Source organism: Zea mays, chromosome 2 (genome assembly GCF_902167145.1).
Source record: "Zea mays cultivar B73 chromosome 2, Zm-B73-REFERENCE-NAM-5.0, whole genome shotgun sequence".
Lineage (NCBI taxonomy): Eukaryota > Viridiplantae > Streptophyta > Magnoliopsida > Poales > Poaceae > Zea > Zea mays.
In genome coordinates, this window is record NC_050097.1 from 74,455,567 (window position 1) to 74,483,314 (window position 27,748).

At 48.2% G+C, this 27,748-nt stretch overlaps 2 protein-coding genes across 2 annotated transcripts; both read left to right on the plus strand.

The window, feature by feature from the left end:
• The first annotated feature begins 15,017 nt into the window (after positions 1-15,017).
• LOC103648729 (transcription factor E2FA-like) lies at positions 15,018-17,479 on the plus strand. The gene is made up of 4 exons (XM_008673146.1): positions 15,018-15,113; positions 16,908-17,097; positions 17,184-17,240; positions 17,343-17,479. The coding sequence occupies exons 1-4, from the start codon at positions 15,018-15,020 to the stop codon at positions 17,477-17,479; spliced, it is 480 nt and encodes a 159-aa protein (XP_008671368.1).
• A 733-nt stretch (positions 17,480-18,212) lies between these two features.
• LOC103646587 (purple acid phosphatase 3) lies at positions 18,213-19,586 on the plus strand. Its single transcript, XM_008671289.3, has 6 exons — positions 18,213-18,369; positions 18,483-18,590; positions 18,712-18,839; positions 18,921-19,049; positions 19,144-19,211; positions 19,305-19,586. Exons 1-6 carry the CDS (start codon positions 18,213-18,215, stop codon positions 19,525-19,527), a joined length of 813 nt encoding a protein of 270 aa, XP_008669511.1. The 3' UTR covers positions 19,528-19,586.
• Positions 19,587-27,748: the final 8,162 nt, after the last annotated feature.

Sequence of the window (27,748 nt, forward strand, 5' to 3'; positions counted from 1 at the left end):
GTTTTTTCTGGCCTCGGCGGCCGCAGAAGCCACACGCTACAAGACGATCTGATCCTGCAGGCTCGGGTCTTCACGCTGAAGGGAGCCGTAGCACCCTCGGCATCGACGACGTCTTCAGCAAAGTCCGACCCAGCCTCGGACGGCGACGCGATCAAGGACTTCTCCGGGAATCCGGCCCGAGCAGGCGGCTCGGCCGGTTACCCCTGAGGCCTCGGCCAAGCATCTTCCAAGGGCGCCAGCCCGACCCGAGGCCTCGGCTGATCGACTCCGGCGTCGGCTCCGCTGACGGACAACCCGGCTAGGCTCCGGCCAACCAGGTTCCCATTCTCGAGCCAACTCCGCCTCTGTTCATACTGATATCGCTACCCCCGGCCTCGGCTCATCAAAGAGCGGCCGAGGGGTCTCTTTAACTAAGCTAGAGGAGCCCCAGACAACAAGGCCGATCGAGCCGAGGGATTCCTACGCCTCCGGGATACGGATACCTCACTCGTCACCTTGACACGGGGCGACTCATGCTTGGTGAAGCGGTTCAGATAATCAACAGGCGAGACTTAGTGCTCAAAAATGAGGAAAAAACACGGCTCCGTGCCAAAATTACATACATGTTCAGGCCCCGACAGCCGCAATGAACAAACACACCGGCATTCGAAGTGCCATTACAAACGGAACTCCGGTTCCCCCTCCGCAGGTACGAACAACCCCCCTCCGAGGGGGAAGGCCTGCGGAGCAACGGAAGGCCGACGAACGGCGCGCCGTCACCTGCTCCAGCAGCGGCGACGACGGCGACTTCTGCTCCGGGGGGTCGAACAGTGGCAGCACTGACCTCAGGGCGGGTGCTGCTGCCAGGAGGCCCCCGCCCACGCCAAAACTCGTGAGGCAAGGACGGGCAGAAGGCCGTAGAGTTGGAGGTCAGTCCGTGGCCGGCCCCGGCTATCTCGCCGGCAGCAGAACCTCTTCAAGCTGCCATGGCGGATGCCGGCACCGCGAGCGGCTCCGAAGCCACTCGCGCCCGAAAGCCAGGCACGCTGCAGCTGCCAGCGCCACGGACGACGGCCGCCCTTCCCTCCGATCACTGAGTGAAGGAGCGGGCCACCGCCGGCGCAGGGGCCGACCCCAACTCGGCACTCTCCCCTCCCCAGCCTTGGTGATGAAAATCCTTGAGGCTGAGGGAGGGGCAGAGGCCGCAGCCCGGCTCGCTTTCCCCCACCATCAAGCCGGAGGTCGCCATCCTGGGTGACCACCGGTGGAGGGGTGCGACCGGGCTGCATGATGAAAATCCTTGAAGCCGAACGATGGCTGAGAGGTACCAACTCCCATGGAGTTGCGTTCCTCCAACGAGGAGGCGGAAAGGCGGCGGATACCCCCCATCCGGGGGCTTGGGAGATGGAAAGACACGACGCATAAGGGAGGAGGAAGCCATGGTTGCCTTCTGAAAGGAGTCTCCCTCCTTTTAAAGGCAACTCTCCCTACGTGCGCCCCCAGACGCCACGGGCTGAGTCTTCTCCAACACGCACCAAGGCCCTCCCCTGCGACTCGGGGGCTGGGTCCCGCATGTCATGCAAACCGGCTCAGGGCGGAAGAAGCCAAACCGCCGCGCGTGGTGCGCACGACCGCCCAGCGGTTACAAGCGACCCCCCACTTTTGCCCAGACCAACGGGCGGAAGGGGCGGGCAGCCATGCAGGCGGCATGCAACCGCGCCAGGTGGACGCGCTTCTCTGACTTCTGACACGCCAGCTTGGAAGCCCAGGCCCACGAGTCAAGCAACCGGCGCGCCAGCTGCTGCATGCAAGCAACCGCACCGCCACTTGTGCCACCGTCGCACCTCTTCGGTTGCGGAGCCTATGTCGCGACTCGAGGCGACCCAGCGCACGACCCAGCAGCGCCAGCCTGGCGCGTTGGTCAAAGCAGCCGAAAGTGGGCCGGCAGTAATGGCAGTGGCAGGCGGGCGAGCGCAGCAGTCACGTCGTCAGCCAGGCTCACGTCCCATCCTGGGACAGCAAGAGAGCCTCCTCCCACGGCGTGAAGACAGTGCACGCACAACGGCCGCCCCGCCAACCACTCGCCCCGTCGCATTAACTCCGTGGCGGGACACGCGGCGCCTCTGGCGGGAGAAGCGCGCGACGCTTCGCCTTCACCGTAATAACCGCGTCAAAAAGAGGTACGCCACGCCGTTCAATTTCGTATCCTTTTCCTTTTTTCTCTTTCTCTATCTCTTGCAACAGGGACCGGGAAAGGGGGATACCCCGAAAAGGATCCTTCTCCGCGAAGGAACCGGGCTCCGAGCCCCCCCTACTGATCAGGGGTTCGAAGACTGGCCCTCCGAAGGGTTCAACAGTCGCCTCAGATCGCGTGGGCCCGACACCCACTACTGGTCAGGGGTTCGAAGGCCAGCCCCTCGAAGGGTTCCATGGCCGCCTCAGGCTACTCGGGCTCCGCGCCCATTACTGATCAGGGGTTCGAAGGCTGGCCCCCGAAGGGTTCATAGTCGCCTCAGACACCGAGCGAGGGATGACCAGGGGTACGTTCGATACATAACCGAGGCTCGGGCTGCGCTCCCGAGGTACCCTAGGACATTTCCGAGACCAGCGGGAACGATCTTGTAACGGAATCCCATCGGAGGGAGGCATCGAGCCCTCGGACCCCGTCGCCAGGGGACCGGGTCCGGCAAATCACCCGCAGGTACTTTTGGGCGTGCCTCTGGGCCCCTAGCCGACCCCCAACGAACGGGGCACGGACGTCCACTCGGATTACCCGCTTGCAGCTCACCGGAGACACCATGTTCGGTGCCCATCGAGGGTAACATGGCGCTCTCCCCCCCTCCTCCTTGCGGAAAGGCGACGTAGGGGCATATGTAAAAAAGCCGAGTCTGTCCCTGATCGTCCTCTCGCCCTGTGCAGAGGCTCGAGGGCTGCTCTCGCAAAACCGGCTCCGGCCAAACCGTTGACAGCGTCAACATACCAGGCCGAGAGCTTGGGCCCCGATCGTGCACCCGGGCTACGGCCAGTTCGCATGAGGGAACAACCAGACCAGCCGAAGCATTACGCAAGGCATTAAGACCTCGAAGGAGTGTAACCACTCCTCCGAGGCCTCGGGGGCTACACCCGGCGGGTGCGCTCGCGCGCACCCACCGGAACGAAATGCAACCGAGAAAGGCTGGTCCCCTTGCAAAAAAGTGCGACGAAAGCCTCCAAGCGAGTGCTAACACTCCCTTCGAGGCTCGGGGGCTACTGTCGGGGACCATAATTAGGGGTACCCTCAAGACGCCTAATTCTCAGCTGGTAACCCCCATCAGCATAAAGCTGCAAAGGCCTGATGGGTACGATTAAGTCAGGGATCAGTCCACACGAGTGACTCGATCACGCTTCACCCGAGCCTAGCCTCGGCCAAGGGCAGCCGACCTCGAGAGACTTCCGTCTCGCCCGAGGCCCCCCTTTTTACGGCGGACACACCTCCGGCTCGCCCGAGGCCTTGGCTTCGCTCAGAAGCAACCCTGACTAAATCGCCACAACGACTGACCAAGTTGCAGGAGCATTTAACGCAAAGGTGGCCTGACACCTTTATCCTGACACGCGCCCCCCGGCAGAGCCGAAGTGACCGCCGTCACTCTACCGCTCCACTGACCAGTCTGACAGAAGGACAGCGCCGCCTGCGCCACTCCGACTGCAGTGCCACTCGACAGAGTGAGTCTGACAGGCAGTCAGGCCTTGCCAAAGGCGCCATAGCGAACTCCGCTCCGCCCGACCCCAGGGCTCGGACTCGGGCTAAGACCCGGAAGACGGCGAACTCCACTCCGCCCGACCCCAGGGCTCGGACTCGGGCTAAGACCCGGAAGACGGCGAACTCCGCTCCGCCCGACCCTAGGGCTCGGACTCGGGCTAAGACCCGGAAGACGGCGAACTCCGCTCCGCCCGACCCCAGGGCTCGGACTCGGGCTAAGACCCGGAAGACGGCGAACTCCGCTCCGCCCGACCCCAGGGCTCGGACTCGGGCTAAGACCCGGAAGACGGCGAACTCCGCTCCGCCCGACCCCAGGGCTCGGACTCGGGCTAAGACCCGGAAGACGACGAAACTCTGCCTCGCCCGACCCCAGGCTCGGACTCCGCCCTGGCCTCGGCCAAACGGTCTCCGCCTCGCCCGACCCGGGGGCTCGGGCTCGGCCTCGGCAACGGAAGACAGACTCGACCTCGGCTTCGGAGGAGCTCCCACGTCGCCCGACCTAAGGCACAGGCGCGTCACGTCAACGGGGAGCGCCATCATCATCCTACCCCGAGCCGACTCGGGTCGCGGAGAACAAGACCGGCGTCCCATCTGGCCAGCTCCGCCAGATGGGCAATGATGGCGCCCCGCAAGCTCTGTGACGACGGCGGCTCTCAGCTCTCTTACGGAAGCAGGGCAACGTCAGCAAGGACTCGACCGCTCCAACAGCTGTCCCTCCGCCAGGCTCCGTCGCTCCTCCGACAGCCACGACATCACGCCAGCAAGGTGCCAAGACCTCTCCGGCTGCCACATTGGCATGTACCCAGGGCGCTAGCTCTCTCTCTCCGCTAGACACGTAGCACTCTGCTACCCCCCATTGTACACCTGGATCCTCTCCTTACGACTATAAAAGGGAGGACCAGGGCCTTCTTAGAGAAGGTTGGCCGCGCGGGACCGAGGACGGGACAGACGCTCTCTTGGGGCCGCTCGCTTCCCTCACCCGCGTGGACGCTTGTAACCCCCCTACTGCAAGCGCACCCGACCTGGGCGCGGGACGAACACGAAGGCCGCGGGACTTCCACCTCTCTCACGCCCGTCTCCGGCCACCTCGCCTCTCCCCCCTTCGCGCTCGCCCACGCGCTCGACCCATCTGGGCTGGGGCACGCAGCACACTCACTCGTCGGCTTAGGGACCCCCCTGTCTCGAAACGCCGACAATAATGGACTGCATAATCAATTTTAAAAAGATCCAGGGTTGGATTTGCAATGATTTGGACTTGATAGTATTTACTTTTGAATAAAACTAGATGGCGGGTTGATTATAAATAATCCAGGGTCTCTTTTATAACCTCGCGCTGTCGAAGGGGTATCTTCATGTTCTAGCCGTAGGATCTCAGAGCTACGGCGTGGAATAAATCAGATTCTAAATCGATGGTCTAGATCAATTCCTAGTCCGGTATGCAATGCCAATCATCGGATCATATGCCCATGGCCCTGATTTCAAGCAACGAAGGGGGTACGGTTCTTTAATCTGGTCCGCCAACTCCCATCCAACGACCCGCGAGCACCCGGGCTGCGCGGCGATGCCGCCATGACCGGCAAACTCAAACTATCCTTGTCAGTGACCAATACCCAAGCCAAAATAACTACGCAGTGTGGAGGGTATGAAGAACACGAGTAAGCTCATTACCTATAGTTGTGCAGTGAGTTGACCCAGCCGCGGCATGCGGCCGTGTTGCGTCTGCACCCGACGTCAGCGAGAAATTACCGAAGCGACGAGGACCCGCGGTCCCGCGCGCTCTGAGTCTCCTTCCTTCCGTGTCACCTATTCGACTGAGCGTCTTTGACCACACCACAGTCTCTCAATCGGTGATGGAGGCAAAGGACGGCATCGGCTGCTCTTGCTCCCCTCTCTCTATGCGCTCTCGTCTCTCCCTATCGGCGGTGGCTGGAATTTGGGTAGCAATGGATAGGCAGGGGTTTGAGGGGGGTCAGGCGCGCCGGTTTATAGCCCCCCTCCCCGGCGAAGTCGGTTTGGCTAGCTGTGATCGCGCGGCTTGCGGCGGAGCGGAGGCACATCTGTTACGAGAAGATCTACAGGGTTTGTGGACCCCACAGCTCGGCGAAACAACACATCGCACGGATGCGGCCTGAGGCACCGATCGCCCTGCCCCACACGCCAGTGATACAAGCAAGTACGCGGAGGCGCGCAGCTCCTGGCGACTAAGCCGCTGATAACAGGGGCCCGCTTGGCGGCGCGCTATTGTCGTGCTAGGCCAGGCGAGCGTGGCCGAGAAACCTCAGTTGGCCCGAAATCACGTTCTGTGTTTCTTCTCCTTCTCTTTTCTTTTCTTTTCTTTTTATTTCTTTTCATTCCCTGATTTTATTTTTTTTCTATTTAAGTTCTCAACTTCCAAACTAAATTCTGTTTTTGTGAATTCCACACACACATATTAAGTGCACAACAAAAATACCAGTATGATGCAATATTTTTATTTTATTTCCTTTTGTATTTATTTTAACAAAAAGGAATGGGCTCTAATATTGAAACATATAAGAAAAAAATCACCAAGTATTATTTATTTAACAACTCAAGCTTTATAATCCCACACTAGGGTTTACACACGACCGAACCATCCACATAAGACTTTATATGACATTTGATGATGCATTTAATGTGATTATAGTCGTTGATATAGCTGTTGTAAGTGACTGTTGCAAATCCAGACGTTGATGTGCAGGGGCGTACCGTCCGGTCTAGGAGCGTGGACCATACGCGCGTGGCAGAACAAGGGCAACGGCTAGGAGGTGGTTGGTGACTATAAATACAACCCCAACCACTCCCTTCAATGGTACCCAAGCATTCCATTCATTCTAATTCAATACAAGAGCAAGAACTCCACTCATAGACACACTCAAAGCCCCAAAGATCATCCAAGTGCTAGAATCATGATTGTGGTCATTAGTGATTAGCGCCTTGTGAGAGGTATTCGAGAGTGTGACATTGTGTTTTCTTGTTGCTTGGTTTTCTTGATCGTGCTTTCTTCCTCCCCTTCTAAATTCTCATTGACTTGTAAAGCTAGCAAGATACACCTAAGTGTGTCGAGATCCTTGTGGGGTCTAAATGATCCTCTAGATTAAAGAGAAGCACTCAACCGGTCTAAGTGACCGCTTGAGAGAGGGAAAGGATTGAAAGAGACCCGTCCTACGTGGAGTCCTCAATGGTGAGTAGGTTCTTCAGAACCAAACCTAGGGAAACAAAGCGACGTGTTCATTTGTGTTGATCAATACTTTGTGATTTTACTCTTCCTCTCCATCTCTCTAGTTCTCTTGCTTGTGATTGTTTTGAGTTGGCTCCCAAAGTAATCCGCAATAGATTGAGCAACTCTAAGCAAGAAGAACTCCTCTTCCACACTCCGATTTCATTTATACTCGTTCTAACGCTAACCTTGGGTGAAGTTTGTGTTCAAGTTTATAATTTTTAGGTTTTGCCTATTCACCCCCTCTAGGCAACTTTCACTTTCAACCTGCCTCACCGGACATGCTTAACCTGCTCCTCCACCAGCATGTAATCGCACGGCCTGCCGCCGCCACTCTCTGAGTGTGCGAGTGTGTGGTACCTACGTGCCCCCCCAACCATCTCCTTCCACATGAGGGTGAGCTATAGTTTCATCGCCGTGGAAGGTGCGAGCTAGGCGCCCCTCCCCCTGAGCTACACTGGCGTGTATGACACCCCTTCTCTGACTTCGACAACCCCGACATGCCATTCTTTTTGACAATATTGTGTGGATGGGAAGACCGCACCTCAACCTTCATGTTGTTGGTTGCTCTATGCACTTGTGGCATTGGCTTTGTGTCGAAGATTGTCCCACCAAGTAGCTACAGATGGGCGAAAATACCATCCTAAGAAGGCTTACCGGAGGAGGATGAAGCAACACCAAAAACCATCCCGGAGAGGTGAGGTGCTTCGCCATGAGCTGTGCATATGCATCAGACTATGTTGGCGCAATGACAGTGGGCCTAGCGAAGTCGAGGAGGAGGAGGCGGAGGCGGAGCTACCGTTGGTCTAGCTATCTTTGGAGTCGATGACAACAAGAATAGAAACCGAAAAGTTGTTGATGGACCCATTTTTATCGTTAAGGAAGGGGTAAAAGGGACAATATGAATGTGTAGTACATTCACAAGCATAGTGTTGGGGATCAGATACATAGGCCCCCACGAGGCCACAAGTTAGAAGAAAAGTAGGAAGGGACCTGCCCGGGTGAGACCTCCCCCAGAAGACCCTCGCACATCGAGCTCGGGGGTTAGACAAGGCGAAGCACAACTAGAGGGCTAGAATGAATTAGTAGGAACCACTCAAGTGCATTCTGTGTCCAGCCATAAGACTACTCTCACAATCAATGCCCTACACGCCATATTAGTTGCGCCTAGCACCGAGCCAAGCGTCGAGTCAGTCCACCTCCCACTCATGACATATGGGTTCGAGGCCTGAGACCCACTCATAATCTATGAGCCCTAGGCCTGAGCCCTTGACACCCTATAGAGCACACAAGACAACAGAAGGAAGCTAGAAGGATAGGTTACAAATACCAAGGGTCGACGCGTTAGAGGCAAACAGATGGAGTAATGATGACGCTAGAAGGATAGGTTACAAATACCAGTAGGAGACATGACGAGAGAGTTATATGGAGAAGATAATGACGCACGGGGAGGCATTCAGTGAGGGATAACTATTTTATAGCACCATGAATCCTTCCAAGAGAAGCCATATGTAACCAGTCCCTCCTTGGCCTATGAAAGGAGCAGGGTCAGTCCAGTGAAATGGGAGGGAACAAGAGAACAACACTAGAGACGTAGACCCTTTAGTACACATGCATAGAGACTTGGGACTTCTCCCTCTCTTGCCCGCTTGTAACCCCTACTACAAGCAATAAGGTACAGGTAGTGCGAGCCACTGAAGACTGGAAGTAGGGATGTTCTGCACGAACCTGTATGAATCTTGCGCCCACGGAGCACATCATTCGGATCCAAAACACGCATACACAAAATTACTCATTAGTGCTAGTTCGAAAAACCGACAGTTGGCATGCCAGGTAGGGGCCTTTGCATGTTTTCGACGACCTCTTCACAAGGCTCAGGATGGTTGTTCACAACTTTATATGAGCCCCCCGGAGCAACCATCTACTTTGGGGACCTGACTTCATCATTAACCACGAAGGAGAGGCAGTTAGAGCTTCGATAGCCTAGCCTCCTCTGGCCACAAACCTCAACGCCGCCGCAAAAGCCCTTGGCAGCCTCCAACTCGCACCACCAAAGCAAGATACAGGATGGAGTCCAGCCTCGCTCTCCCCATCCAAGGAGATAAGGTGACATCACATCATCCATATGGGGTCTGACCCATCTTATGATGATCTACACGCCTGCCTACACCAGCCTGGAAATATAGTTTGCCGAGGGAGGGTCGACTTCCCACGGCGACTTTGATGGTATCCCCATCGCATTCCCATCCCGCCTTCGCAACGTCACGGGAGCGATCATCCCTCTCGTGGCCCGCGACTATGAATCGACGATCGACGACCTGAAATTTTTAAGGATTGTTGAAGTACCAATGAGGCGATGAATGGGAGCCACAAAAATTTCTCTACTCAAGAGCAATGTGACTTGATCACAACTTCCACTACTATACAAAATATTTTGCAAGACGATAGCAAAATATTTTTGGAGGCGGGCGTGTCTGCAGGCCACCTCCATTAAACGCTACCAAGTTCACTACCATTGCGCCTACCTCAGTTAAATGTTAACGGAGGTGGCATTAACGGGGGCAGTTGCATTACGTCGACCGCCTCCTTTAAATAATTAAAAGAGACAGGTATTTTAAGACAACCACCTCTGTTAATATATATTAACCGAGGTGGTTGCTTTATGTTGCCGGCCTCCTTTAAATAATTAATAGAGACTAACATTTTAAGGAAACTGTCTCCATTAATTTATATTGACAGAGGCAGTTGATTTACATTGCCCGCCTCTTTTCATCAAATAACAGAGGTGAGTGAATGGGAGCCTCCATTGATACTATTAACCAAGGTGGTCGTGTTACAGTGCCTGCCTTGGTTAACACATTAAAGGAGGTGGGCATGATAACTGCCTCTGTTAATGGATGATTAACAAAGGCCTAACGTTGGAGGTGGTTGCAAATGCCCGCCTCCTTTAATGGTTTTGCCCGTCTCCATTAAAGTTTCTGTACTAGTGAAGTTTGTGGAGGAGGAGCTTTAGTGGTAGGAGGAGCGTTAGTTGTTGGAGGCTCAAGAGGAGGAGGATTGGCACTTGGTCGGTATGGATATAAAGGAGGATATGGATAAGGACAGAAAGGTTGCGGAGTCAAAGAATAGGGATGAGAAAGAACATCCTCTCATCCATGATGGATGGGAGAAAAGACCACCGAGGAAGACTTCCTCATATTAGCAGGGGTCTTAGGATGTTACGTAGATTGCTCGTTGAGCAAGTTCATTAACGTAATAAATTTGAGAATCCACCTTAGATCCATATCGAAACGGAGAGTGAAAGGCTACAGATGAAGAAGAGGGTTTGTTAATTGGAGAAGGAATGTGTGTGAATAAATCTAAACACACCCTCTATTTACAAAGTGGATTTAGTTTTTTAATTTATTTTTAATTCAAATTCTTAAAAAGGTGTTAGTCAATCAGATTACGCCACATCAACTATTAACGATAGATACCAACCGCATCTAGTCGATAATGACACAAACTCCAACGTCACTATCGTACCAACTAGCCCCCACCATGGTCAGTATCGACCATGCGAACCAATCAGTAGTCTCACCGACTAGCCAACAGAGTCGCACTTTATCGAAGCCATAGTTATCGGTACTGACCGCTAGCCACGTTTCACAAACAGTCGGTAACGACAAGAGTTGGATCTGGATTACAACAAAAATAGAAAAGTCCATGTGTTGTCCCCGTTGTCGAGGGCTCGGCTGCATATGCTCTAGCGTTGCTCTCACCTCCGCTGCACTAGGGAGTGGAGATGCTACACGCACCCCAGTGGCAGACAGTCTGGATCCGATGCCACTAGCCTATTTTTAGTGCCACATCAGCTATCGTCTATATCTACTATAGTTAGCTTGTACATTCCATAACGCTCTGGTGCATAGTCTTTACTATCAACCTGCAACCACCTTAATGTTACGCTATTTTTTATGGTCTTTTATTTAAAATGAAATAGGATGTTTTATCAAAATTAAAGTTGATCTAAATATATAATTGAGCAAATAAAAATTATATAGTTCATAAAACAAATTACATAGTTTATAAACTGTAGATAAAATTGACATAATTCATAAAACATAAAAATGCATGATACATAAAAATAAAAGTTACATATTTTTTATAAACATTTTTTGAAAAAATTCTTAGTTTCTTTCATTATTTATTTATTTATTTACATTTAATTTTTGATATTAGATAGTCGATATCAACTGATCTGAGTCGTTACCGTGGTCGTCGGTCCGATCGACTTCGGTCTAAGGTTGACTCCAACCATTCTTCCTCACAAATCCTCTCATTCGTACTTTCTATTCATATTTAAATACCTCCCCTCAACTATTCTTCCCGTATTTCTCCTCCTCTTCAACCATTCCCTCTATTTAGCTCCCCTTTACTCTTTTATACATCACTTTTTGGAGTTTTAAAAAATGCCACCTTATTTATAGTACCGTAATATACATTATTATGAGGTAATTATACTAAAAAGGGATTAATTTCGTAGTTAAAACACTTATTAACGAAATGGGGGAGATTAGAGTACCCCTCACGTGAGGGGGGTTACCTTCTCTTCCCTGTGAGCGTGGCCCTGAGCGTGGAACGTTGGACCGTGAGGGCTGGTTTAGTGACGAGAGATTTAGAAAGGGCCCCTACGAAAGACAATCTTTTTTACTAATTAGAATAGGAAGATGTTTTCTCTCCTAGTTATTCCCTCCAAATCCCTTTTCAACAAATCAACTCTAAGGATTTGTTCGATTCTGCCAATCCAAAAGGAGGTTAAATCCCATAAGAATTAATCCTCTCTAATCCCTCAAGCCCTGAGGGAGCCCTCCATCCCGCCATACACCACGCCGCGCTATCACGGAGTAGCACTGCAGAATGAAGGCCGAACCCCATGGCTTCACTAGGCCGGAGAACACGTCGAAGAGATTGGCCATGCCCTCGTCGCCTCACTGCGATTATATGCTTATGTTTCCCGCGCTTACGCAGGCCGGGTTCATCATTGTCTGAATTTCAGTTTTGCTGGCGTTCCAACCCATAGCAGCAAATCTATACTACCTATTAAGACTCTAAGGGGTAGGCTGCCCCATTCCTGGTTCTGCCATTTCCATTCCTGTTTCTACCGTTCTCATTCCTATTCTCATTCCCGGCTCTGTCCCGCCTCGCCCCGCATGTCGTCCATCCCCCCACGCGATGCCCGCGACTCCGTGAGACAACCGCTGTCCGCCCCCCACCACCCTCCCCCGCGACGCCACCTCCCACCGTCCCACGACGCCCCCATCGACTGAGTCTGCGACTGCCGACAGCCGTCGCCGTACTGGAGCCCGATCTGCTGGTTCCCCCTCGACCTCACCACCATGCCCCCATCGGACCCCGTCGCGTCGTGCGTGGCGGTGCCGGTGATGGACGCGGCGTTGCTAGCCGTCATCGTCGCCACCATCCTCTCCCGCCTCGATGTTCGATCCGTGCTCACCACTGCTGCCTGTCGTGGACATTGAGGAGGGCGCCTATGCTGCCAGGGTTGGGGCCCAGCCATGCAGGTGCAGGCGCACGCAACCGCCGTCTGTAAATGCCTCCATCTCTGTGTTCCCTCCTCGAAGGTCAGTGCAGAGAAAAGGAAGTACAACCCATCTCCGTCGTCGTCCTTTTCATCGATTCGGTCCCTCGTCATCGAGGAAGGTGAAATACCTCTCCTCACTGCCCTCTTCGCTTAGATCTGTTTCATTTGTACACAGATAGATTTAGGGTTCATATACGCGTAGACTAGCAGATGTGTCGAATTTGTTACATTAATTTGGATCTGGGGTACTCGTGTATTCATCATGAATTAGTCCAGAGTCATACCACCCCCTACCCTCAGATTTTTGCACAAAAATCTGAAGTTTCAGACCCCACCCCTCCCCCGATTCTTTGACACTCGGTCTGGTCGGCCCGCCGGTTGGATCTCGGCGATGTCTTGTATCGTGTGGTTGTGTTGTGTTCGAGCTTGGTGGTCTGGCGCGATAAGCTAGCTGGTCTGTCCTTCGCCTTGAGTGTTTAGGATTTCGCTTCACGAGGATTGTGTTGCCGCCCAGCCGCGATTGCCCTGAGTTGATTGGAGCTTTGCCTGCAGCTTATACAGTTGGTTTTGGGAGATGTAATGGCAGATGCTTGATATGCTATTGCGGCATAAGTGGTACCCTGCTATATTGCCAGGGAGCAGTGAAGTTTAGACCTCCACAGGATTTCCTGAAGGCTTTTCATGCTTTAATTGTACCTTTGCGGATCATACTATGGTCTGGTAACTATAGTTTAATGTCAGTGGAACACAAACACATGAAGTTATTCTGAAACTTTTTTGATATCACCCCTTTGCCATTGTAGTTTGTATTTGAATGGGTCCTATTGGTACTAACAGTATTTCCCCCCTTCTCTTGCTATGCAAGTGTTGTAGCTGTAGTATATTTAAGTGTATTTGCAAGAACTTTGGTGCATGAGTGCATCACACTAATGATAGCCCCCTTCTATTTTTGGTTTGTACCAGTTATTGATTATAGAGTTATTTGATGCTGATAGTCGAAACATCAAACTTTGTTATTTGATGCTATGCACTTAGATTTGTACTATGTCCAGTTAGTAGTTACACAGTAAAAACAATGTATCTAGAAAAGTTTAAACATCTTATAATTTTGAATGGAGGTAGTAGTTTGTTTGACAATGATGAATGATGATTGATCAGTTTCTTTTTATTTTATATTTTATGATATGATGCAATCTCCAAGAAAGCTGTCAATTCTGCAGAGTAAATCGGCAGGATATTACTTTTCCTTTTCACTGTTGCCATCTAATATTAGTTCCACGTCTAACATTCTTTTTCATGCTTTATTCGTACGTCTCAGGGAAATTCTGTGTCGACTACAAAGTACATCATCCTGACTTTCCTACCTAAAGGATTATTTGAGCAGGTATTAATACATTATTTTTTATTGTCACACATGTTATCAATCAAGCAGTTTATTTAGATTCAGTATCTTTTATAGCATTTTCTATTCATTTTTAATGGAAAAGCTTTATTTGTGTCTGTCAAATTTCATATGTTCAATCGATTATTTGCTTTGCTCCCCTTTTCTGTTCCCCAAATACTATTTTGTTTTGACAAGAAATGTGGACTTATACTTAAGTGAATGAAATACCTATGTTCATTTTTCTTTTGTGCAAACTGATCTCCTAGAATTGTTCTTTTTTCTGATTGCTTTATCTCTCAATTGGCTTAATAATGGATTGATGATATGTCTGCAGGGTCTTCAAATGTGACAGTGTATTTAAAATGTGATTCTGTTGTCTTTGCATATTGTGCACTGTCAAATTGTACTATCTTGGTTTATGTTAGTGCACATTGTGCTTTCAGTAGTTTAAGCTGCATTTTTTGCGACTTCTCATATATGGTAGCTTCCTTTTTCCCACACTGGCAAAACTGAATTTCATTGATAGTAACAAAATTAGAGTTTAGTACGTAACATTCAGAATGAAACACAAAACTAAATGGCCCACCCTGATACTGCTCGCCTAGGCAACAACCATCACGGTGTTACAGCCTACCCAAGAGCAGAATATTCCACGCTAACAAGACAAAAATGCAAACGAGGGTTCCAATTAGATGGCTCTCGGCCTTAACAGCACACAGGCTGAACTAACTGACGTCTCCTAGGCTTGACCAGCATACGGCACGATCTGTCTTTACTCTTGCGCCTGAGTCTTCATATCTTGCTGATGGAAGAGAAGAGCAATCATCTTGATGGTCTCTGCATCTTGAAGAACCTGCTTCTCCAGCTCCGACTTATGTAGCTCTGACCAATAAGTAAAAAAAGAGCACAGTGGTACCTATAAATGCAAACATTGAACGCACAGCTCATCTACTGGGAGATTTCGCCTATGGGATGGATCATGGATCTCGCCCGCTGGGGCACCGCGCAGCGCAGACTGTGCAGTTTACGACAAGAACAACGTAGGCAAGGACGCCGGATGGTTTAATGTCCATTAAGGACCAAACTGTTTGCCACCATGGGCAATTCATTGGTTACTGCTACGTACTGTGATCTGAACCCAATGGCAATGCAAGTAGTGCAAGGGAAATGGCCTCCTCCTGTCAGCTACACAGTAATAGTTGCACGTCTCACTCAGCATGCTTTAGCCAAAGCCAGCCAGCAAGAGAGCAACCACCGTACCAAGCAGGAAAAAGAAACTGCGTTAAAGAAATTCCTCACTTGCTCACTAAGGAATACATCAGCTGCTTGGCATTAATTTGGTGTGCATCCGGAGCACGAAACAGAGGCGTCTTGTATGTCGTCTTTTTTGACCAATTAATCATGTATACCGATCATTACTAGAAATTTGGTGTCGAAGAGTGTTTTAATTATTGTGTACAAAGCTAATGACACATGATTATGTTCATGCTGTTTATCGAATTTATTCCTTTTGTTTTTATCTCTGTTGCATTGACAGTTCATGTCCCAATTCTTTTTATTTCCAGCTTGATGGTCACTACTGGCTCACTGGTTGCAAACTGTTGGGTGCTCCAAGGTAGCAATAGGTTTTGTCTATAAAGTGTGGGACTGGACAGACATAAGGCAACTTCTCAATCCTGATCAGGTAATATAGTTTCTGCTCGTGGAATTCATTTTTACCATGTATATCACACTATTCGATCTACAATGCACTTGCTATATTAATTTAAACAATTTTTAATCTATCTCAACAATAAATAACATACATCGATTTTTGCTGATCAAGCAAGATAAGGAATGCTCATCATAATGCTCCCATTTGGACTTATAGATCAATACTTGGGTGCTTTTTATCTCTTTGTCTGTATGGGTGGGGATGAATTTTGGGCCTGCACCTATCTGGTTTATACATCCACATGTTTTTAGGTTCTAGCCATAGCCATATTCAGATAGCTTCAGACTTCACGTGTTAAATTATACTGCTCCTGTATATCTAGACCACTTTATATCTGTGCTCATATGCTCTACTACGTATCTTAGCAAGTTACATTAGGCCACATGTTTTGCTTCAGTGAAGTTGCTTCGTATGCATACTCCTACCACTGTTTGTTTCCGTGAAACCACTAAACTTAATTATCATTACTAATTGAGTGGAGTCTTGTGCAGCTGCAATATATCAAGTTATCAAGTTTTGATGTGAGATTGCAATGTTAGTTTAACTAAGTTGATTTTAGGCCACATTTTAGGAAGAAAACAGGAAGATGCAGTTTAACTAAGTTGATTTTAGGCTCAGACAATCCATCAGTTAGTAATACATTGTCAAAATTCCATGTTCGAATGCATTGTATCCCAGTATATCCTAATATCTTGGGAAACCGATTTTTAATGCTGAGCATCTGCAATTCTGTCCAAGTGATTAACTTATTATGCATTTGCTTTTTCAGACTAAGCATTTTATCTCCAGCTTGATGGTCACTGCTGGCTGACTGGTTGCAAACTGTTGGGTGCTCCAAGGTAATATAATTTCTGCTTGTGGAATTCGTTTTTATCATGTATATTGATTTGTGCTAATGTCAAACTCTCCCTATAACAATTTGATGTTAATGTTTTCTAACTACGTGTGAAACAGGATAAAGTAATTAAGTATATCTATTGTCAACCATTCCAGAAGGACCAAAAGGATTTGTTTTTTGTGTGGCTGGGCATGACATCTATTGTCTAATCAGTCTGGTATATCTACTGCCAGTTGTGCCATACCAACATTTTTCTCAGGAGGTTTTACACTTGTTTGCATGTGGAGACTATCAGGATGATATTGCATTTTTAGTAGTGTTAACTCTTTGCTCACAAATATTATATCTCAAATCCTTTTCAAAGCATTACGCGTTACCATCTGCATGTGACTCCTTATTTAGCTCCGATTCTAACAAGAACCTTCCTATTGCAGTTGAAACAGAAACATAACGACAGAACAGAAAATGAAGTTGCTGAATCAAATGACTGGATGAGCCCTGGATATGCTAATGCTGGCAGCAGCCCAGTTCCTACACCCCCTTCAGGGAAAGGTTTAAAAGCATCCACCAAGCCTAAGGCTACGAAGGGCCAGAAATCTGGTCCTCAGACCCCTTTGGGTTTTGGTGAGTGATGGCACACTTGTAATGTAAACCATAAATCATCCTATTTGGGACCAATACTCAATTCAATTGCAAATACTCTTCCTCAGGTTCTCCGGGCAATCCTTCTACTCCTGTTGGTGGCTGCCGCTATGATAGCTCCCTCGGTGAGAAGAATCAGCTATGGTTTTCCTGTTCTTTTGTTCACATCTCCATGGCATCTTGATGAGTTTTCCTTTTTTTAATTGCAGGGTATTGTTGCCTTTTAGGGCTCTTGACAAAGTTCCTGAACTTGCTAAAAGGTGCACCTGGTGGCATTGTTGATCTGAATAATGCTGCAGAAACTCTAGAGCTGATCACAGCTGAAATGTTGATCACAGCTGTTCATCTACTACCACACAGCTAAGCGACCTGTAGCACAAGGCGGGTCGTCCATGGCGCCACGCTATGCCCCTTCTCGCTCGCTCGTAGCTTATTTCAATTCGTATTGGTTGCTAGCTGTAGCTAGGTTAGCCCCACCGTACCATGCTGTTTTAGCTCAACGATATATATATATCCAGGTTGGTCTGCTGGCTGGCTTGGTCGATCACAGCTGTTCAGATGATATTGATGTTGACTAGAGGTTGGTGCTTTCCTTTTGGTACCTTGATCCAGTCATGGTTTCTTTTGTTAAACATATGCATATATAGCTTTTTTAGGTACAGAAAAGGCGTATATATGGCATCACTAATGTTCTTGAAGGGATAGGACTGATAGAAAAGAAGCTTAAGAACAACATCCGTTGGAAGTATCAATGTCTGTATCTGTAATTGGTGGTTTATGGGCATTACTTAATTCATTTGGCCTTTTGTAGAGGAGTTGACGACTCTCGACACGGAGAAGTTAGTGATGATATGTCCATTTTACAGGTACCACTGTTCACTTCTCTCTGACTAATATAGTTCTTCTGAATTCTCATGACACAATTTATCGAATTGGGAATGCAGATGCTTCATATGTGCATATATAAGTTATCGAGATATTATATGTCCCCGTTGCAACGCACGGGCACTGACCTATAATGTTGAAGTTCAGAATATTTGACTTAGGATCTAACTAATATGTTTGGCCTGGGAAATTTGCAATCAATTTTTATGTAGATGGGAAGGGTCGGGGAGAAGCTCGATATCGACTTTGTTATATCCACCGGGGACAACTTCTACAAGAACGGCCTCAAGGGCGTGCACGACCAGGCATTTAAAGAATCATTCATGGATATATACACAGCTCAAAGCTTACAGAAGCCATGGTACTCAGGTATAATCGCCCACGTTCTTCCACCACGCATTTGCCCTTGGTTATTACCATTTGGCATGAATAGCCGGTGACGAAATCTGTGCGAACTAAGACTGCAGCTATCCTTTTTGCAGTTCTAGGAAATCATGATTACAGGGGCAATGCGCTCGCACAGCTTAGCCCAGTCTTGAGGAAGATCGACGACCGATTCATTTGCATGAGATCGTTCATCGTTAACGCAGGTATAACAGAAAAACGTAATTCATTTGAACCTGGAGAGGATTACTGATGTCCTAATTAAAACTGCAACAAGGCAAGCAAGGCTGAAATGTGTGTGGCATTTTCGTTCCTAATCTTTGCCAGAACTTGTGGACTTCTTCTTTATCGACACCACTCCATTCCAATTGGAGTATTGGACTCACCCTGGCAAGCATCGTTATGACTGGAGAGGGGTGGCGCCTCGAGGCAAGTACATAGCCAATTTGCTGAAGGTGCGCACTCCGAACACAGTCATATTAGTGCGGGTGAAAGGAAGCTCGTTTTATAGAACTTTTTTTTGTTCTGCATTGCAGGATATGGATGTGGCTATGAAGAGATCAACTGCAAGGTGGAAGATTGTGGTTGGGCATCACACCATGAGGAGTGTGAGTGAGCACGGGGACACCGAGGAGCTTCTGGAATTACTACTTCCAGTCCTCAAGGTTACATTTCAGAAGCAATCTCAATCGGTTTCAACTTTAAGAAAGATCCATAATAATAACATTGTTTCTGTGGGGGGAAATCCACACCATTCAGGACAATGGTGTCGACTTCTACATCAATGGACACGATCACTACCTAGAGCACATTAGCAGCAGAGACAGGTACAAGCACCATACGATACAGAGATGAATTCAAGTAACTTTCAGTCCGTTTCCAGCCTACTGAACCTTGTGAAATTGCTTCTTCTTTTTTAGTCCACTCCAGTATTTCACAAGCGGAGGCGGTTCCAAGGCATGGAGAGGAGTCTTCCATCCAAACAAGGACAAGCTCCGGTTCTTCTACGACGGGCAAGGGTTCATGTCCCTCCAGCTGAACCAAGACCAGGCTCACTTCATCTTTTACGACGTTTTCGGGAACATACTGTACCGATGGAGCTCGAGACATCCTCAATCCTCCACCTATCTCGATGAGGAATAAATTGGATTGATTTTGCCCCATTGATATGTACAAAACACCGCCTGTCAACTGTCATGTATCTCTACTACTCTATAAGCTACATTTTTTTGTAGCTAAAATTATACTTATAATATGTTGTTGGTAGCCCTGTGGGGTGTTGGGGGCTCAGATTTATCATCTAAAGCAAATAATTACTGTGCTATTCGGTTTATGTTATGGTTTATTTTTATTTTTACATTTTTTGTAGCGGCAATTATACTTATAATATGCTGTTGGTAGCCCTGTTGGGTGCTGAGGGCTCAGATTTATCATCTAAAGCAAAGAATTACTGAAGTATGTACCTGTAGCTTTTTGGTTCTTATAATTGCTTAGGGCTGCTACCTTTTTTGGTTACAGATATACTGCTCTATTTGATTTTTTTCATTGAACTTCAAGAGAGTGCGTTTAAAGTTATTGTGGATAACTATGTCACGATTGATGGTCGAACGAGTGTTGTCCATTGTGCTCTTGCTTTTGGCGAAGACGATCATTGTGTTTGCCTTGCTGTTGGGATATTTGAGGTTGGAATTATTCTTCTTTAATTCATGTACATCCTCACTACCTAATGTGCCACTAATGCTAATGTATTAAGAGGTTAAGAGAAATGGGAAGATCAGTAAACCAGTAATCTACTAATCTTCTTTTCAGAAACTTGGGGAAATAGCGCTATGTATTTAACTAAAATGACACTATCAAACCATAGGTCATTGGTCTAATCTAAGTGTGACTACAGTTTTTACATAAGTTAGTTCACTGGAGAACAGACTTATCCGCGTTCAGTAATGCATTTGTTGTGTTCTTCCCACTAATACTGGTACTAAGCTTTTTGTTATGCTGATGTCATAATTAACGATAGGGTGGTCACTTGGTCACTACGCATGGGCCACGAAATTTTGTCATGCAGATGTAAGTGAAAACTTTGTCATGTAGATGTGAGCCACGAAACGCGTCGAACTCAGGTGGCGTTTGGTTGAGCACTTGTAATGGTAACATTAATGTAAATAAATAAAATTGGTATCTATTACCATGGGAATGAAAAACGCTAATTGTTTAGATAGATATGGTAACGTTTTCTATGGGTAGTGTGTGCGGCCGCGCTTGCCGTTTGCGTTGCAGGCCGTGTTTGCGTTGCGTCGATCTGTAGGCCACGCGCTTGTCGTTTGCGTTGCAGGCCGTGTTTGCGCTGCGTCGATCTGCAGGCCACGCTCTCGCTTCCACGTGATCTGTAGCATAACTGCATAGTCATATAACACATATTTGTATATATAAGTTATCGAGATATTATATGTTCCATATGCAATGCACGAGCACTGACTATCTTATATAATGCACTACTAGGTGAGTGCCCGTGCGTCACAGGACCGAGTTTCTCTTTGATGACATCCCGGACAGCTCGCGGATGTCATCCTCTATCTCATAACTGCATAACACATATTTGTATATATAAGTTATCGAGATATTATATTTCTCCGTTGCAACGCACGGGCACTGACCTAGTCTAGGGTTATGACAATATAATAACTCAGGTGAGAAAGAAAAACGAGTGCACTTCGTTCCACATCACCGTTTTCTACGACAACAATCAATCAGTGCCGCCATTACCTTCGATGAGCCGTTCAAATCGACGTCAAGCTTTTGCTGATACGATGGACGTACGCAACTACGCAAGAAGACGGATCGAGATTGCTCACTAGTACATGATTGGTCTCTTGGCCTTTTGTGGCTGCAACAAGGCTAGCTCCAACCAACCCAGATCTGGCTACAACTTTTCCAACCCATGGCGGGCCATATCAGCTTTGACAAAAAAACAGCCCATTAATTAATTAATTAATCTATACTACCTATTAAGACTCTAAGGGGTAGGCTGCCTCTGACATGTTCTGCCTTGCAGCGATCTGGACCGTCCAATACGCCATAAAGTCCCTCTGTCGTCCGATGTGTGCGCCCTCTTCCCCGATGCACACCTGCTCGCGATCCCTGTTTTGCCTCCCCTATTCGGATCCAAAACCCTAAGCGGCGGCGGCGCGGTGCCCGCAGCCTGGATCCCAAGTCCTGCTCCCCCTGTCAAGCAGTCGTTCCTCCACTATGCTTACCTATCCCACGCCGCGTCGGCCTCCTTGTCCGCCCTCCCGCTCCCCCGGGGACCGTTGGTCGTTGCTTTCCAGGGGCCTCGACGTGCCCAACCTGACGAAGCGATGCGGGAGGTTCGTCTCCACCACGCCCTGCCCCAGGCGCTTCGACCTCCGCCTTCACATCCATCGCGAGCACGAGGCGGGCAAGACGGAGTCGTCGTCGAGCTCACCGTGCACAGCCGTCGTCGCAATTCTGAGATGTTTCGTATCCCCAACCAAAAGCCTTTGCCGCCGCGAGACCTGTTCGTGCTTCGCTCCTCCTCATCCTCTCCTCCGCACGAGCGTCACACAGCAACCGCTCCCTCTCCAGCAACGCCCCTGCCCTTCCTCGGTCCTCGCACGTGTTTGGATCTCCTCGCCTCACACGCTACACCTTCTCTCACACGCAGCTGTCGCACCGTCGACCCCAACCATTGTCGCACGGAGGTCCGCCTTGGGCCTCCACGATGCTCCCTACACGCAGTGGAGGGGCGCCAACTTCCTTGCCACGGGGGAGCACAACGGACACGGTGGAGGGCGCCCCAGTCTATGCCCCACGGCCGGACCACGGAGGAAGGCAGCCAATGACACAGTGGTGAGCTGCAGCTTGTTCCCCTCCTATTGTTCGCTCCATCTCTTTCTCAAGTTTTCCAAAATCCCTAACCCTAAATTTCCTCTCTATCTATGCAATCCCGGTCCTGGTCATCGGACCACAGAGGAACGACCAGGAGCTCGGCAACCCGGTCCCCAAGATGCAGTCGCGCACCTCCCATCTTCGATCCCAAAATGCTGCCACGCTTCCAACTTCCCTCCCCACTCCTTCCCATGCTACCTCTGGAGTCTGGATTTGACCTTGCGTGTGTTTAGGTGTGTTACAGGAGCCCATCCTGTTCCTGAAGCCGACCTCGTCGTTCCTCCACGCTGGCGTGGCCACCGTCGCCGTCGAGATCCCAGAGCCACTCAAGTCTCTACACCACAAGGTCGAGCTCGTCGTAGTCATCTCCTGGCGTGGGCGTGACGTTCCTGAGGCGTCTGCCATGGACTTCGTCAGAGGTAATTTGAGAATTGCATCACAACGATGGAGCCTTTGTCACATATGTTTGTGCTCTATGTTCTCATTGAAATGTTAACCTGAGATAATCAACGATGAACCATTCGTGAGATAATTAGGCTTTGTATTCTCGTTATGGAGAAAAGTTTGTGTGATTGCAGTGCCAAAGTGTACTAAAAAACCTTTGGTTTCATTTTTCAGAAAGGTTCATTTGGTGTGTTAGCTCTTTTTGTCATTTGGTGTGTCCTGCCTGCGCGTTTTACCTTAGATTTTTTAGTTCAATATATGTGATGCTTGTCCAACCGAATGGGATGGATAACATCATATATGACTTGTAATCTTGATTTCTCCATTTTCCTTGGCAATGACTGTGCTGATTTTAACATAAGGTAGTTTGAAGAATTTTCTCTATAATTACAGATTTCAAGATTGATTTACACAAACTCTGGTCTTGCGATCTTGGCTTTAACTTCAAGCATTGTTCGTCTACTCTAGAAATGGCCACTCAATGATCGGAATTCTGGAAAGGTGAGACTTGTTTCTTATGTACATATAGATGTGCATAAATAGTGTTCAGATAGCTCATCTTCTTTACATGTCAAAGGCGAAAATTTTGTGTAGATTGTTACTAAATTGTTCAATTTTGCTATTCATCAATCTTATAGGCAACCACAAGTGTATCTCCCACTCTATGGCAACCAACAAGTGGCATTTTGATGACTAATGACACGACTGACAATAATCTTTAAGAAGTTGTTCACTACTTTGCTTTGTCAAAGAATGATTCATATGTCATGTCTGCTTCTGGAGGAAAAATCTCTTTGTTCAACATGATGACTTTCAAGGTTGGGTTTATACTTCACTCTTTTCAGCAATTCTTCGCCCATGCAAGTATAGTAATAACTCTATACATATTTGTTGCATGCCAATTACCAATCTCTAAGTTGGTTTTCAAAGGGAATAGAGAGCCCACCCAGGATAATCTAAGGCTGCCAGAAATTAAGGGAAAGTTTGACCCATCTAAGGCTGCTGCCCTTGGGCTTAGGCCTGGTCCCAAGTACCGTGAACTTCAAGTTGGGAATTCTATACAGTCTGATCAATTTGATGAAATGGTTAGTCATGAATAAAACAATTTTTATTATGTTTGTTATCCTTTTGTAGTACCTTCTCTTTTTGTATGAGGCTTTTGCCATCTAGGAGACCAACAATGCCCGCAATTATATGTTCTGGGCTTTTTCCTATGATAGCATATGTTGTGATAAACAACGGTTGATAATTACTCTCTCTCTATATATTTCCATTTTGTTAGGCTGGAATTAACAGTTCAACTCACTTTTTCCTTCGCAGCATCGAGAAAGCTCCATGTCCTTTAAGACCATGGATGATGGCCAAGTTCTTTATGTTGTAAGTGCATAGCAGAATGTCTTGAAATGTTCGTATGCAATGCCCTGTTTAATATCTGGCTATCTAATCACCCCTGCTATCATATGCTATGATATCTTTCAAGTTCGCAAGTGATTCCATGCTTATACACCTACTGATACAAAACTAGCATCAGTAACATTTAGAGGAAGATATGATATTGTTCTCCCCATACAATGGGATGGATCTAACTGTTTCCTGTTTCAGACACTTTATTTTTTGTGTTCCTTTCCATGATCAATAAAGTGTTGCAAAATAATGCATAATGTATTTTTTATGAACACTACAGCTTACTGTTGAAATTGCTTAAGTGTTGCGAGCAACCAGTGATTATTCCATAACTTTGTCATAGCAGGGTTAGTCATTGCTAAAGTGCTCCGGAGCCTGCAGTCCATGTACGAGCTGGAGTCTGTCGGTAGCGTCAGTGGAGGGTGAGGTTAAATATCGACGAGGAGCGGATCGACCTGCATGTGAGGGATGAGTTGTCTGACCTCAAGGAGACTGACAATTTTGTTCTTTGGAATTGGACTTAATTTGCTAAAACTATTCAAATTAACGAGAATAATTTATTTTATAAACTACCGTGTTCTGTATTCAATTTTTATCCTTTGCGTGATACCTGCCCACCTTCTTTAAGTTACTTGTTTGTATAGTTGGTGTATGTTAAAAAATTGTAGAGCCTATATGAGATAGTTGTCGTTGGTTCAAAGGTGAAGAAATACTCTACATGTATCTCTACAACATATGTACCATATGTTCACTTGATATTAGATTTATTTTTATAGATATCAAATATCGGGCATTGTACTATTAATTATAGCATGGTTTCCCTTGTTCTCAAATGTGGTTTCTTGCTTGCATTCCACAATTTAACTTAAATTTTATGCTACAAGCATCTTGTTTTGTTGTTTTTGTTGACACGTGTGTGATTTGAAAAATAAATGTCATGTGTTGTGCTTCCATGCATCCTCTAGAACAGTGTAATAGATTACTATGCCTTTTCTATGATACTTTTTATCTATTTTTTTAATATTTATATGAATTTAGTAATTTTCTTTTTAGTTTCCATACGGAAGTATGGGCACATACATATATATTTTTAAGGTACATAAACCTATTTAACATTTAAAAAATGCTAACAAGAGTATAAAATAATGACAATTAGTCATTCTATTATATTTCTGGACCTGCAATTGGATGTTGATGTTATGTTCTTGCCATAAAGTCCAATGTATCGTGCTAGCTGTACACTGATCTGTAACAGGTGATCGACTGACTCGAGAATTTGCCGACGCTTGAAGAAGGACCTAATGTGAGCTTTTACATACTTGATGAACAGCTTGAGCTCTTGAGCAAGGTGGGGGTATTTTTGTATCCACTGGTCGTGGTTTTGTTGGCTATTACTAATCGTGTGCAGATGGCCCCATTCACCTCTACCAACAGGTGTTGAATGCAGGGGATGACATGATTGGTGTTGAGTGCTTAGAAGAAGATTCTGATGGCAAGGTTCTATTTGTTTGAGGTTGCTTCACCATTCCCCAAAGCACATTGCATCTTGTTTTATTATTTCTTTGATTACCGTCGTCGAGGCCGCTGCAGTTCGCGCAGACAACAGCCATCTTGGAGGTCAGCTGCTTGTTTTTTCGTCTCCCGTTTTCGATTGCTCGGTCACAGTAAAACTGCAAACTTGGCTCAATTTCATATTTTTGCTTTGCTCATGAGTTATGGATATATCCTATTAGAATGATTACTGTTGTGAATGTGCAAGGTAGGGAACACTTCGTAGCGTCCACAATAACTGTAGCTGCTCACTACTGCCACCACAATAATGCTTTTTAGACTGCCATTACACGGTGGAGAGTTGCTATGTTTTTTATGGAGCATTTCTGCAAAATGCAACTTCTAACCAGCTTTAGACGACCCATAAGACTCATCAATTGGATTCGTTGTGAGGATCAAGTTAGATTTTCCCCACTGGTGGTACTTGCAGTCACAGGAAAGCAATAAGCTAGATGATCCATCATGCCTGCTCTTTCTAGGATATTCCATCTAATCATGGCTCCCATTCCTTATCTCTACTACACCATATGTACGGACTGGGTGTCCACAGCCTCACCATGCCCCCGCTCCTAGCCACGCGCGCGCCGTCGCCCATATGTCCGCGGCGCGCAAATCCAGCCCTGCCTCATCTGCAGTCCCCACAACACGCTCCTTCCCCGCGGCGCCCAGACCCCGCTACGACTCGTCGCCCCTACCCCGTCGCCCCCATCCCATTTGCATGCGCTCGTGGCTTCAGCCCCCGCCCCCGCGCCGGCACCCGAGCTCCATCCTCACTGCCTTAAAGCCATTTGCGTATGCCTCCGACCTCCCCGAGGGCGCGCACAAGCGCTACACCAAGTTCTTGTCCGTCCGCCGTCAAGCGCGGCAAGGTCGAGAACGTGCACTTCTCCAAGGACGGTAGTCGGCTCCAGCTCACGGTCGTCGACGGCCACCGTTGTGGCTCTCAACGACTCGGACCTGATCGACATCCTCGCTACGAGATCTACGTTCTCCTCATTCCCTTATCCTCCCCACCTCTGTCACCGTCGTCCGTTGGACGCCCCCCGACACGCCATCCCTCAACGACACGACGACGACGACTGCCGTCCGCTCTGCCTCGCCGTGGGGGACAGCCACGGCTACATCGCCGTCAGGGACGCTTGCGCACGGGCTGTGCTCCACTGGCTCAACCTCAACAAGGCACACGACATCACGCGCGGACTCTAGGGGCGGGGTGCAGGACCTGTGTTAGGTCCACCATGGCTCCGGCGGCTGCGACCAAGAGGTGCACGAATCTGGTCTGCGGCGCGCCGCCGCCGTTAGTGGTGGGGGCGGGTGGGGATTGGAGGAAGGGTTGGCCGCTGCGATCTGGAGGCTTTGCCCTGCTCTGCAATAAGTGAAGGTACGACACTCCTCCTCGCTGCCCGCTCTCGTGTCTGACTCCTATGCACCATCGACACCTGGATTGGATGGATGAATTGGAATTGGTTCATGTCGTTCTGATTTGGTTCCGTCGCATCTGGAGGCCTGGAGTAGGTGAGTAGATGGCTGGAGGGGCACGGGTAGCTGGAAGTCCAAAAATGACAAGGGATCTATCTTCACAAAAAGTGCTCCCGCCTGCTCTGGCCATCTACTGCGGTATTGCCCCTCCATCGTCCGCACGCGGCACGCGCCGTGCTGTTGCCGCCATCGCCCCGCCCCAGTAGCCCCTGGCATCTATCTTCACATTTGCCTATTTTTTAGCTAATGAGCAGGTGCTGCGTGTTCTTCGCATCGCTAGGAAAGACGGCCAAGCAGGTACACCGTTCTTGCACGTCTTCATTTCTTTTAGGCGCCTGAATCTTCTCTGTTTGTGTTATGTTTTTTCCCTTATGGTGCATAGACACTATGATTCCTATGCACTGACACTTTAAATGAGTGCTTGCTATTGCAGAACACAAAATAATCATCAAGCCTGACTTCATTGCTGATAATCTAGGCATTGCTGGTTATTATTTTGATTTTACAATAGGTATCTCATGACAGATTTATTGAGATTGACAGTTAACAATGCTCTCCCCCATTGTCTTGAACAAATCTA

Excerpts from the sequence above, each read along its gene's own strand:
- LOC103648729 (XM_008673146.1), top strand. The coding sequence starts at position 15,018 with ATGGGCAATTCATTGGTTACTGCTACGTACTGTGATCTGAACCCAATG. Across the intron at positions 15,114-16,907 it reads CTCCTCCTGTCAGCTACACA|TTGAAACAGAAACATAACGA; the intron begins GTAATAGTTGCA and ends TTCCTATTGCAG. Across the intron at positions 17,098-17,183 it reads TCAGACCCCTTTGGGTTTTG|GTTCTCCGGGCAATCCTTCT; the intron begins GTGAGTGATGGC and ends ACTCTTCCTCAG.
- LOC103646587 (XM_008671289.3), top strand. The coding sequence starts at position 18,213 with ATGGGAAGGGTCGGGGAGAAGCTCGATATCGACTTTGTTATATCCACC. Across the intron at positions 18,591-18,711 it reads ATCGTTCATCGTTAACGCAG|AACTTGTGGACTTCTTCTTT; the intron begins GTATAACAGAAA and ends AATCTTTGCCAG. Across the intron at positions 19,212-19,304 it reads CACATTAGCAGCAGAGACAG|TCCACTCCAGTATTTCACAA; the intron begins GTACAAGCACCA and ends CTTCTTTTTTAG.